Here is a 12,808-nt window from a genome sequence, read left to right on the forward strand (position 1 = left end):
TATCTACGGGTGATAGATGATAGTAGTCTATCAACATCGTCTATCGATGTCTATTACTGATATACAGTGATATTTTACTATATTTGTAAATATTTTGATTCATTTTTTTATATTTAAAAACAATCCTAATAATAATTGTAAGATTCATCGGATGATTTTTTTTTTTTTTAAGATTTTCTTCTTCTTTTTTTCTTTCCAATCAATGATATTTGAGAGTTTTGACAACTCAATCTAAAAATGAATTTTATTTTTATTTTCTGTTTTTGAAAAAATTTAAATAGCCTTTTAAAATTAAGTATAAAAGATTTTTAAAAAATGACAAGTAAATAGGTATGAATATTAAGTCCAAATAAAATCAAATTCTTTATCAACTTCCTTCTAGGCAATTAGGCATATTTTAACCGGAACTACAATCTCATGGGGAGAAAAAAAAATTGGATACATAACAATACTTTTTTTATTGGTTGAATAAATAGTTTGAGATATTCGAACTCCTTATTTCTTTAATTAATCGAGAACAGATATCTTAATGAATTATGTTCAAATTGAACGAGATTTTCTTTGACAAAAGAAATAAAAAGAAACATAAAAATGAAAATGAGTTGATATTTAGTATTTACATGATGTTGACCAAGCAAATATGTGGTCAAAATTGAAGATAAATTTATTAGTACACAATTACCTAATCCATGATGATCATTCATAATATTCTTCTCACCAGATGGTTACATTTGACAAGTTATCAAGTTTGGCACAATGTAAGCCGTTGTCTTTTTTGTTTCTCCTTCGTGTTGTCCTTTTATATATATATATATATATATATATTTCCATATGCTATATTTGTTATTACCTTCTAAATAAATTAATTTTACAATACGTGCATTTAACATATATTATAAAATTTAAAATATAATTTACTTGTCACTAAACTTTTAGCTTATCTCAATTGGTTATAGCATATATTAATGATCAAGAAGTCAGAAAAATTGGCTAATATGAACACAACTCAACTCATATATATAAAACATATGCTCTTAAGTTTCCACGTAAACTCTAATATCTAAGGATTATGAGAATCAAGAAGAAGTTACTTTTATTGGAGTTGTAATAACAATTTATTATATGAAATTGATCTAGAGTTTCTTTGAATTATAAACCAATTCAACTCTTGGGTATTGGCCTATTTCATCTTACAACAATATTGATCTTCTTAGAGTGTATTGCTTTACTAATATATATATATATATATATATATGCTTGTCTCAACTTTTTTATTTAAACGTTTTTTTAGTATAATAACTATGGTGCTGGAAGATCAAATCTTCGACGTTAAAGAAGAAGATTATGTCAATGACTTTTTTATTCAAACTAATATATGCTATAAAATTGACATTTTGTACGATAATGAAGGTGGGAGATTTCATTTTTCGTTTCTAGTACAAGATTACACATTCAAGATAAGTAACAAATAGATAATAAATAATAAATAATTTACGAGGAAAAATGCAAAGATTTACATAGATGTAGACCGTAGACATAAATGTCAAGGTTTTCTTCTTTAATAATAAAATAATCCATAAACAAGCCTAAGTCTTCTTTTCTAGATAAAATTAAATGTTTAAATGAGGATTTTAACCTAACTTGGAAAGAAAATTCCATAACACTGTTTTGTTCCCATGATTGATACGCGTCTTCTTTAATTTTAGGACAAATTGCAAAAAAGTATAGTGAGTAATTACAATTGTACCCTAAACTTTTAATCGTAAAAATTGAGTCATCAAACTTATACAAGTGTTGAAATTGGAACCTTACACTTACATCATTGTAAAATTTGTAACAATGGTATAAATTTAAAGGTTTGTTTTTTAGCATTGGGGGTACAATTTCTACGACTATTGTAAATTTGAAAGTCCAATTTTAACACTCGTAGTGGTAGAAGTTTAAGGGCCTAATTTTTTCAATTAAAAGTTTGGGGATGTAATTGCAACTACCATCATACTTTAAATATGATTTTTGCAATTTTTCTTTAATTTTATAATAATTTTCACAATATATATAAAGTTAATTTAGATCTAGTCCTAGAAATTTTTATTTTTGTGACTAGAACTCTCATGTTACCTACTTTTAGAAAAATGATATTTTTAAGTTGACCAAAAAGAAATGCATATGTTCAAGTTGACAACATATCAAGCTTAATTTTAGGCCGTTTGAAAATGAATGAAACATGAATAATTAAGGATTTGTTTGAGAACTAATATGCTTTTTGTTTTTGTAAATAAGTTTATAAACTCTACCTTCATTATAATTTTTTTAAAAAAAAAAAATCAAGTCAAACTTTAAAATTAAATAAATATCAAGATGTGATCCTTAAATAATATCAAATCAAGGACTAAAGTAGTATTTTAATCCAAATTAAATTGACATAAAAAAACTAATTAAAATTAGGTCCAATATAAAAAGGAAAATGACCCTAGTGTGTTGCCAGCAATTCTTAATTAACCAAAAATATCAGTAAAAGATTATAGTTAAATAATTAATTTTTAATGTAAATTTAATTTATTTGGGCAAATCTTTCCGCTCAAAATAATAACAATATTAATTACCTTTATGATTTGTGTTTTGCTTTCACTTTTTTTATCTGGGATTGAAGAATCAAACCGATGTATTCCAATTGAATTATGTTCCTATTTTGACGTTTTCTCCCATCTAATTTTTGTAATTTAAAATTTTAAGAAATGAATACATAAGTTGGTTAAATCTTTCAAAATATCCTTATAAATACAAGATGCTTAACCATTTTTTGTGTCACAAACAAAAAAGTAAAAGAAAAAAAAACTTGTCACGTTTCTTTTTTTTTTAACACAAAATTTGAAAACATCTAATCACTTAGTCTAATACTTATAGCTTAAAGCAGTTGAATTATGTTGAAATGAGTTATCTGTCACATTTGAAAACTTCATAAATTAGGGTTAAAAACATCCACCAGTTAAAAATTTTATAACAGAAAATTAATGAATCAAATTAAAACCAATTACAAACAATAATTAAGTGTCCTAAAAAAACAATAATTAAGACTTATGTCGAAGGTTCAATACACTAAGTCTTATTTTAGTCTGAACTTTAAATCTTGGGTGAAGAGAAGTTATGTGCGTAAAAAAACTAATATTCAAGATTTATTTATTTAAAATTTAGGGACTAGAACGAACATTTTTAAAAATGTAGGGACCAAAATTAGGGACGGATTTAGTATGAATGCAGGGGAGCTTAACTTTATTTTCTTTTTATATATATATAACTAGTATAATATCAAAACCATTATCTAACCTAGTGATAAATTTGTCTTTTGGTCCCCTTTAGACCCATGTTCAAACTTCACTCATTAAATTTATTTTAACTAAACTTTATAAAGTTTCCATCAACAAAATTTTGGAATCTGTCACCGACTAAAATATAACATTATTCAAAATTGACCAAAATAAAGTTTAAACCTTACTTATATTGGGGGTTAACACGTAAGACATGTCAATAAATGACGGCTCTTTGTTTCCTTAACAAACCAAAACTTCTAACAACATTGTACCAAACAACTGTTACTAGGTTAGAGCAATGTTATGTTTTTTTTTTTTTTTTTAATTATTATTATTATTACTATTATTATGATTTTCAGCTGTTTGATAAGGAAATTTCAGGGTTAGATTAACATTATGAAAATTCAAAAACCGTTAGCCGAAATTTTCCAATGAGCTGCAAAAGCAGCATTTTTACACTCATAATTTCTCCTCAACGATCTGTATAAATATATGTCTATTTTCCTCTTTAAGTCTCAATTCAATTTATTTATTTATTCTCTCCATGCCTTTTCCTTCTAATTATAATTCTTTCTTTGGTTCTTTGTTAATGGCTTCTTCTTGTTTAATGGCACTTCTTCTTCTTCTGGCTTCTTCTTCTTCAATGGTTTCTGCTGCCATTGTTGAACATTCTTTCACTGTAAACATTTATCCACTTATCTTTTATTATTATTGTTTTCTTATGTTCTTTCATTTTCTTTCCTTCCTCTAGCTTCATGATATATATATATTATATATATATATATATATATTATATATATATATATATATATATATATATATATATACATTCTTATTCATAATATTGTTTTAGAAGTACCATGTTTTTTTTGTAAATTTCAAAAAGAAAAAGAAGATTTAATATATTTGTATAATTTCTTTATTTTTTGGGTTAAATTACAAGTTTAATTATTAAACTTTGAGATTTGTGTCTATTTAATTCTTAAACTTTTCAAAAGTATTTAATAAGTTGATAAATTTTCAAAGTTTTAATTCATCTATTAGATATATAATTTTGAATTTTATGTCTAATCTTTAACAAATGCATAAAAATTAGGAACAGTTGTAAATATAGCAATCAAGCTCAAATTATTAGCGGACATAGTACAATGCAAAAAAAAAATATAGATATAGCAAATTTTAGATAGTCTATTAGTGATAAACCATAACACTAGTAGGAGTCTAATAATAGACCACATCGTTGCATAGAAGTCTATGAGCGATAAATCGTATAATTGATAGACTTTACTATATTTACATTTTTTTAAAAATATTGCTATACTTAGTTATTTTCACTAAAATGATATCTGTTGCAATTATCCTAGAAATTTATCAAATTTGAAATTTTAAGAATTAACTTTGTAATTTTGAAAAGATTAGAAACCAAATAAATACAAACTAATTAATTGATCTTTACATATGTTCAACTAGGCTTTATTTTGAAATTGGTATCCTATATAGTATTTTATTTCTAGATCAAATATGTTCAGATAATTATTTTCTAAGAGTCATTTTGTTTTTGTTTTTTCTATATGGTGTCAAACTTAAATGACATAATATTTTTTCGTTTAATTCAAAATGAGATCGGGATTTTTTTCCTTTTGAAACAGAGTTTGATAATTCAAATATTTAATCTTTAAAAACTAATATATATGATTAATAATTCAGTTTGTCGTGTGTGATTTTTTTTTTTTCAAAATTAAGAATTTTTATAGACTAGGATTATATTTTAATTAAACAACGACCTCTCATGTGTGGGTACATATTTAAGAATTTTAGTTTTTTTTTTTTAATTATTAATTGACTTAACAGCTACGTACCTCTCTGTGTACATGTAGGTGCAAGACATGACCGTTAGACGGCTCTGCCGTGAGCAAGAGATAACGGCGGTCAACGGTGAATATCCAGGTCCAACCATTCACGTTCAAGACGGCGACGTTCTCGTTGTCCATGTCACCAACAACTCCCCCTACGATTTAACCATTCACTGGTATTAATTAATGATACACCCTTCGTATTTTCTTTTTGTTTTAAAATATAAAATTCTATTCTAACAAAATTACATTATTGTTATTTATTCCTAATCTTTGATAAATGTTTACGAAACTATCGTTGTAATAGAAATCCATTAAAATTGAATGAAAATTAAAATTTGAAACAAATGTAATGGTTCAACGTTGACTTAAAATTGTAGACAATAATGTTTGAGATTTTCATTTTCCTTCACATCCGATATACTACACCATTTTAGATTTTAATTTATCGATTATTCTAATAGAGATTTTTATTCAAATGATAATATTAATAGGTATTTGTGTTTTGTGTTTTACAAGTAATACTAATTTGAAAACTTTTATGTAAGATCAAAGATAATATTGTAATTTTTTTTTTTAATTTCGTTATTTTAGTCTAATTCGAATTTCGCATGCACATATTATTTGTTATTTAAAAAAAAAAAAAAAAAAAAAAAAAAAAAAAAAAAAAAAAAAAAAACTCTCAGAGAAACTAAATATCAAAAGAAAAGCATTCTAATGATTTTGAATTACCAGGCATGGAGTATTTCAGTTGCTTAGCGCATGGGCTGATGGACCAGAAAACATAACCCAATGTCCGATACGACCAGGCGGAAACTACACATACAAATTCCAAATCAAAGAACAAGAAGGAACTTTGTGGTGGCATGCCCACTCGTCCTGGCTACGCGCCACCGTCCACGGTGCCCTTCTCATCCGCCCTAAGTCCAATCGGCCATTGCCATACCCAAAGCCTTACAAGAAGATTCCAATCTTGTTGGGAGAGTGGTGGAATGCCAACGTCGTCCACGTTGAAGAGGAAGGCCTCGCCACCGGCTCCGGTCCCAATATCTCCGACGCCTACACCATTAATGGACTCCCTGGAAACCTCTACCCTTGCTCCCAAAACCAAACTTATCAATTAAAAATGGTGCGCGGGAAAACTTACTTGCTTCAAGTAATCAACGCTGCACTCAATAACCAATTCTTCTTCAAGTTCGCCAATCACAATTTCACCGTCGTCGCCGTTGACGCCACCTACACCGACCCTTACGTTACCGATGTCATCGTCCTAGCTCCCGGCCAGACCACCGATGTCCTTGTCAAAGCCGACCAGCCTCTCGGCTCTTACTACATGGCAGCGCGTCCCTACGCCGATGCACGACCACCTATAGATTTTTCAGACACCATTACACGCGCCATCGTTACTTACGATGGCGCATCATCCTCGACTGCTCCAGTAATGCCAGTCCTACCAGCATTCAACGACACCCCAACTGCACATAAATTCTACAGCAACATAACTGCTCTTGTTGGAGCCCGCCACTGGATCCCAGTCCCTCGCCACGTGGATAATCACATGTTTGTGACGTTTGGGTTGAACTTGGCCCCATGCGGAACAGGTAACGAGAGCACGTGCGGCGGGCCGAACGGGCAGAGACTATCGGCGAGCATGAATAATGTGTCGTTTGTGATACCAAACGACGCCGGATTGTCGATGTTGGAGGCGTATTTTCATAAGGTGGAGGGAGTTTATAGTAGAGATTTTCCAGATGACCCGCCGGTGAAATTTGATTACACAAATCCAAGTTTAGGATTGGATAATTCGTTGATTTTTGCGCCGAAGGCTACGAAGGTGAAGAAATTGAAGTTTAATTCGACGGTGGAGATGATTCTTCAGAACACTGCTTTTATTTCCTTGGAAAATCATCCAATGCATCTCCATGGATTCAACTTCCATGTACTAGCACAAGGCTTTGGAAATTATGATCCGATTCGTGACCCGAAGAAGTTCAATTTCGTCAATCCACAAATCCGTAACACCATTGCGGTCCCTGTCGGCGGCTGGGCTGTCATTCGTTTCCAAGCTAATAATCCAGGTCCATATTTTCTTCTTCTTCTTCTTTCTTATTTTCAAGGGTTCGTTACCTTATTTTTCAAAAATATTTTTTTAAAAAAGAATTGAGTCTAGTGTTTATTAATAACAAATTTAGTGAAAAGTTGTTTTGTATTATTAATAAACAATAACTAACTAAAAAGTGTAAATATTCAGTGTTGAAAGGATAAATCTTGAAATTTAAAGATTAAATTGAAATAAAATTCAAGAGAATAAAATTATAATATCTTTAAACCTTTAAACTAAAATCAACTTAAAATTTAAGGATGGTAAAATTTTAGAACAAAAATATTTATTTTCTTTTAATTTTAATTTTATATTTTCTATCCATTTAATATTTGTATTTTATGAATTTAGGTTTTTGAAATCTTAATTTTGTGTCTAAGCTTTACACTAGCTAACACCCAAGCATTTTAAACATAAATTTGAATGTGTTATAACTTTCTTTTAAAGGTATTAGACATAAAATCTATGCATCTCATTTTTCTCACATTAAAAAAAATAAATAACAATTAATTCTTTTTTAAAAAATTGCCACATGACAGATGAATGCATCTAATACTGCACCGAAGTTCTTTACTTATTTTAAATACCTGGAATAGAATATAGGAATCACAGTGTTAAAAAATTTTAAGTTAATTATAAACATTTAAAATTTTACAATGTACAGGTGTATGGCTGATGCACTGCCACCTGGACGTCCACGTACCATGGGGATTGGCTATGGGGTTTGAAGTCGAGAATGGTCCAACGCCGTCGACGAGGCTGCCTCCGCCGCCGCACGATCTTCCCAAATGCTAGAGAAACTGTCTGCAAAAGTTCCTCCAAATTTCAACAAAATTTATTGTTGTTGTATTTTTATATTTAATTTTAAGTTTGAAAATAAAATATGCTTATTAAAATAAATCAATTATTTTATAGTTATTTTCAAGATTTATCAAATTAAGAAATATTCAGCCTACCTAAGTACGTATGTATAGGGTAAGGCATTAATTACTTTGTATTTTCTTTTTTAGTTCTTGTAATATTCTAAAGCAAATTATGTCATTATTTTATTCAATGTCGATTTTAAATTTATGATATGTGGAATATAAGTTGATATTCGTGGTCGCTTGATATATTATGCGAAAGTTTATGTGTTAATTTTGCAATTTTAGTTTTTTTTTAAAAAAAAATATATATATATATTTGCGTACATTTTGATGCTCTATTTTATTAAATTTTATCCTTATAATTTTATACGTGTAAATAGACATATTATTGCAAATATGAACCTAGTTTAACAATATATTATTTACATTCTTCTTCATGTTAACCTTGAAAGAGTATAGGGATATATACAAATAGAAAAGGAAGTTAGTATATTTCCTTAAATTGAATTTCTTAATGAGATATAAATCTAAACATGATAAATTGAAATTAAATAAAACCTCATTTACCTAATTTCTTTCTACGAGAATTTGATTTGTTGTATTAATGTTCTATGTAATGAATTACAGTGAGCAATTTTCTAGTACTATGTAAGAGTATCATAGTATCATTTTCTAGTACTATGTAAGAGTATCATAGTATCATATTATGGCCTCTATACTAATATTATGCTGATATGACAAATATGGAGGAAGTTTCATGTTATTGTATCATAGTACTAGAAATTCTCCCTATTGCAGATTCTAATATATGGTCCTCCAATTCTCTTTTTTTTTTTTTTTTTCATATGTATATTTTAATTGACAGTTCAAACATCTTTCTTTGAAGTTGCATAAAGTGATTTGCTTTAAGCTTATTGAAGGTCTTCTACTTCTAGCTTGTTGTAGGTCTCTGCTTCTAGCTTATTGAAGGTCTTTGGCCCTTTCACCTCTATGATGTAACTTTAGTCTTTTTATTTTAAGTTTTGTAACAATTTAGTTCATATTAAGATTTAATGATATTTATTCTATAAATAAATCGATAAACCAATTAGATACTCAATATTAAAATAAAAAGTTTACATCATAATATAACAATAATTGACATCTAAATTTGATAAAAACTTTTATATCAGGGATTAAATTGTTACAAATTTGAAAGTATAAAAATTAAATCATTACATAATAAAGTTTAGAAAATAAATTGTCATAAAATCGAAAGTACATGGAATAAATCGTTATAAACAAAAAAAAAAAAAAATTAAGAATTAAATTGTCACTTTTTTAAAAACTTTTGGAACCAGAGAGTGTTTATTAACCCATTTCCTAAATTAAAATTAGGAATTTTGGGCTTATAATGGGCCTAATAAAGCCCAAACAAAAATCAAATCCAAAACGGATCAAATCTTGCATTGGACTCCGGAGTAAGCATAATCACAGAAAAAGAGCGAGATAAAGTGGGTCCCAAAATCGCCGAAACGGTTGCGAACCTCACAAATCCCTCAAAACTCAAAACACTGAAACAAAATCAATCTGAAGAAGAGGAAGACGAACAAGAAGTAAAGGAAGAACAATCGTCAATGGCTTCCGCAACAGCGACGCCGTCGTCGCCTTGCCATGTCTCCTCGCCAGTAATATCCCGCTCTCTCTCTCGTCTCTCTCCATTTCACCTCTCCGTCTCATCCGCCGTCCATCCGCCATGCCGTGGAAACAGAAGGCACTACGGCGGTGGTTCTACAGTCCGGTGCGCGGCTGTCGGAGCGGCGAAAGAAGCGGAAACGAAAAGGAAAGGCACGTTCCAGATCGAGACGTTGACGAATTGGCTGCTGAAGCAAGAACAGGCCGGAGTGATCGACGCGGAACTGACGATTGTGCTTTCGAGCATTTCGATGGCGTGTAAGCAAATCGCTTCGTTGGTGCAGAGGGCGAGCATTTCGAACTTGACCGGAGTTCAGGGAGCCGTCAATGTTCAGGGAGAGGACCAGAAAAAGCTCGACGTTGTCTCCAACGAGGTTCGTTAGTTCGTACTCTGCTCTACAACTATCACTAGAAAGAAAAATTTTAGGGCGATAATCCTTTATATATATATATATATATATAACAAAAATAGCATATTTTATTATTATGTAATTGGTTAAGCATGAAATATGGTTTTACTCTTAAAAAAATAATAATCACATGTCTTATTTATATAATTGCTTATTGAGTTTATATAATTTCTTATATTCTTATAGTTTTTTAAGTAAATATTAGAGAAAATCTAGAGAAAACAGGATTTATTTCTTGGGTGTAAGGAAAATGACATGAACATTTTAAATTCCAGTTGATAAATTTGTGATATTATGGATTGTAAGAACTTAAATTAGCAAAAATTAATCATTTTATTATTATTATTATTTAGTTGAGCAACATTATCTTCTTTTTTTTTTCACAATATATGTTGAGAGAACGAAACATTTAATCTCAAGTAGGTACAAACTTCATGTTAGTTGAATTATACTTATTTTATCAGAAATATCAATTGGTTGATAAATTGAATATAATTAAGGATTTGTTTAAAATGATTAGAAAAAAATGTTTTTTAAAAAATTATTTTTATTTGAACTCTTTTAATCTTTTAAAATACATTTTGAAAGTGTTTCAAAAGTTATTTTGAGATTAAATACTTCAAATTTTTTTTAAAAATAGCTTCTTTTTTTTTTTTAAATAGCTTATTTTTGAACATTTGAAAACTTAAACTAACCTTATTGGTAGATAGTCTTCTTTGAAATATAAATAAAATTCTACACGTGAGACTTGCAAAAGAAAGTTATTAATGTCTCAAAATGATTTTTCCTTCTTTTCTGGTTATATTAATTGAACTCAAAAAGAAAAATTTTATCTTAATTTTCTTTAGTTCAATTGCAGAGATTTTTATGTGACTTTTGGGATAATTTATGAATTTCACCATTAATCTTCTCTCTTATAACTATAATTATATCATTCAATTGCCTGCCATAGGTGTTGGGGCACTTTTAAGTTAAGATACTTCAAATTATATTTGCCCAACATATTGTAATATAAATTCAATTCTTTGTTTTAGAAAGAAAAAAAATGAACTCAGAATTTCTAATTTGACAAGCCTAATACATTGCCATAGGTGTTCTCCAATTGCTTGAGATCAAGCGGGCGAACAGGGATTATAGCATCGGAGGAAGAAGATGTTCCGGTGGCTGTAGAAGAGAGCTACTCCGGCAACTACATCGTTGTTTTCGACCCACTTGATGGCTCCTCCAACATCGACGCCGCTGTCTCAACCGGTTCTATCTTCGGCATCTACAGCCCAAACGACGAATGCTTGGCCGACATCGGCGACGATTCCACTGTAAGCCAATCCTCATTCTCTTTTCCACAACTTCCGGCCCCAAAATAATGGGCCATCACAACATGCCCTCTAACTGTTTGATGAAATGCCAAGGAGCAGCTAGGCACAACAGAACAGAGATGCGTTGTGAATGTGTGTCAACCAGGAAGCAACCTGCTCGCCGCCGGCTATTGCATGTACTCAAGCTCCATAATCTTCGTTCTCACCATAGGACAAGGCGTTTTTGCGTTTACTTTAGACCCCATGTATGGAGAATTTGTGCTGACACAAGAGGACATCAAAATTCCCAAGGCTGGGAAGATTTATGCCTTTAATGAAGGGAATTATCAATTGTGGGATGATAAGTTGAAGAAGTACATTGATGATTTGAAGGATCCAGGCCCCAGTGGAAAGCCATACTCTGCTAGATATATTGGTAGTTTGGTGGGTGATTTCCATAGAACCCTGCTTTATGGTGGCATTTATGGGTATCCCAGAGACAAGAAGAGCAAGAATGGGAAGCTGAGGCTCTTATACGAGTGTGCACCGATGAGTTTCATAGTGGAACAAGCTGGAGGCAAAGGCTCAGATGGCCATCAAAGAATTCTTGATATACAACCAACAGAGGTTAGTTCGTCTAATCCATTGCTTCTTTAAGTTTTTTTTAGTCTAGTGCAGATGAGTTAAAATGGAATTGTGATCTGGGTTTGATTCAAGTTTTTTCATTTTATTTTGCTTGTGTTGTTGAATAGATCCATCAACGTGTGCCTCTGTATATTGGAAGCGTGGAAGAAGTGGAGAAAGTGGAGAAATATTTAGCTTGATTGATACACGTGGAAGACAAGATAATGGGATTTTGGTTGATTGGGGATGAAGGAAGAAGGTATATCAGTTGTATTCTATCCTTGTAAAGTTTATTTCAATGTGCTGAATAAAAATTTGAGGCCTTGTGCAGTTTATATTTGCTCCATGGCTAATTCATATGTGAAAAAAAGAAAATGAATTCAATAGCTCGTTTGTTGTGTGTTGTGACAATAGAAAGGGATTAGAAAATGAGAGTGAAGGTTTAGGTCCCTCCCTGTCGAGTTAGACTATAACTATGTATAAATTGAGAATGGATTTTTTTTTACCTTTTAAGTGAAACGGGGCGACGATTACAATCATTATTTATTGCATACGACATCTGGAGGATGCTTTTCGAACTATACTTTTGAATGAGCAAAATACCTTGCGATATAATGAATTGTAGTTGTAACTTAGTTCGATTCAATAGTTTAACTACGTTCAATCAAACCCAATTT

The 12,808-nt window shown here is 30.3% G+C and overlaps 2 protein-coding genes across 3 annotated transcripts; both read left to right on the forward strand.

The window, feature by feature from the left end:
- Nucleotides 1-3,825: 3,825 nt before the first annotated feature.
- Nucleotides 3,826-8,366, forward strand: LOC120074490 (laccase-7-like). Its single transcript, XM_039027633.2, has 4 exons — nucleotides 3,826-3,987; nucleotides 5,186-5,337; nucleotides 5,897-7,239; nucleotides 7,927-8,366. Exons 1-4 carry the CDS (start codon nucleotides 3,853-3,855, stop codon nucleotides 8,055-8,057), a joined length of 1,761 nt encoding a protein of 586 aa, XP_038883561.2. The 5' UTR covers nucleotides 3,826-3,852; the 3' UTR covers nucleotides 8,058-8,366.
- A 1,213-nt stretch (nucleotides 8,367-9,579) lies between these two features.
- On the forward strand, nucleotides 9,580-12,517 carry LOC120074415 (fructose-1,6-bisphosphatase, chloroplastic-like). Of its 2 annotated transcripts, none has more exons than XM_039027533.2 (4): nucleotides 9,580-10,176; nucleotides 11,304-11,528; nucleotides 11,628-12,134; nucleotides 12,260-12,517. In XM_039027533.2, the coding sequence occupies exons 1-4, from the start codon at nucleotides 9,745-9,747 to the stop codon at nucleotides 12,329-12,331; spliced, it is 1,236 nt and encodes a 411-aa protein (XP_038883461.2). In that variant the 5' UTR covers nucleotides 9,580-9,744; the 3' UTR covers nucleotides 12,332-12,517. The 2 variants fall into 2 exon arrangements, with proteins under 2 accessions (XP_038883461.2, XP_038883460.2); XM_039027532.2 differs by having other exon boundaries at nucleotides 9,629-10,176; nucleotides 11,622-12,134.
- Nucleotides 12,518-12,808: the final 291 nt, after the last annotated feature.

The sequence above is a fragment of the Benincasa hispida genome, chromosome 3 (genome assembly GCF_027475165.1).
Source record: "Benincasa hispida cultivar pf3 chromosome 3, pf3_genome.v1.1, whole genome shotgun sequence".
Lineage (NCBI taxonomy): Eukaryota > Viridiplantae > Streptophyta > Magnoliopsida > Cucurbitales > Cucurbitaceae > Benincasa > Benincasa hispida.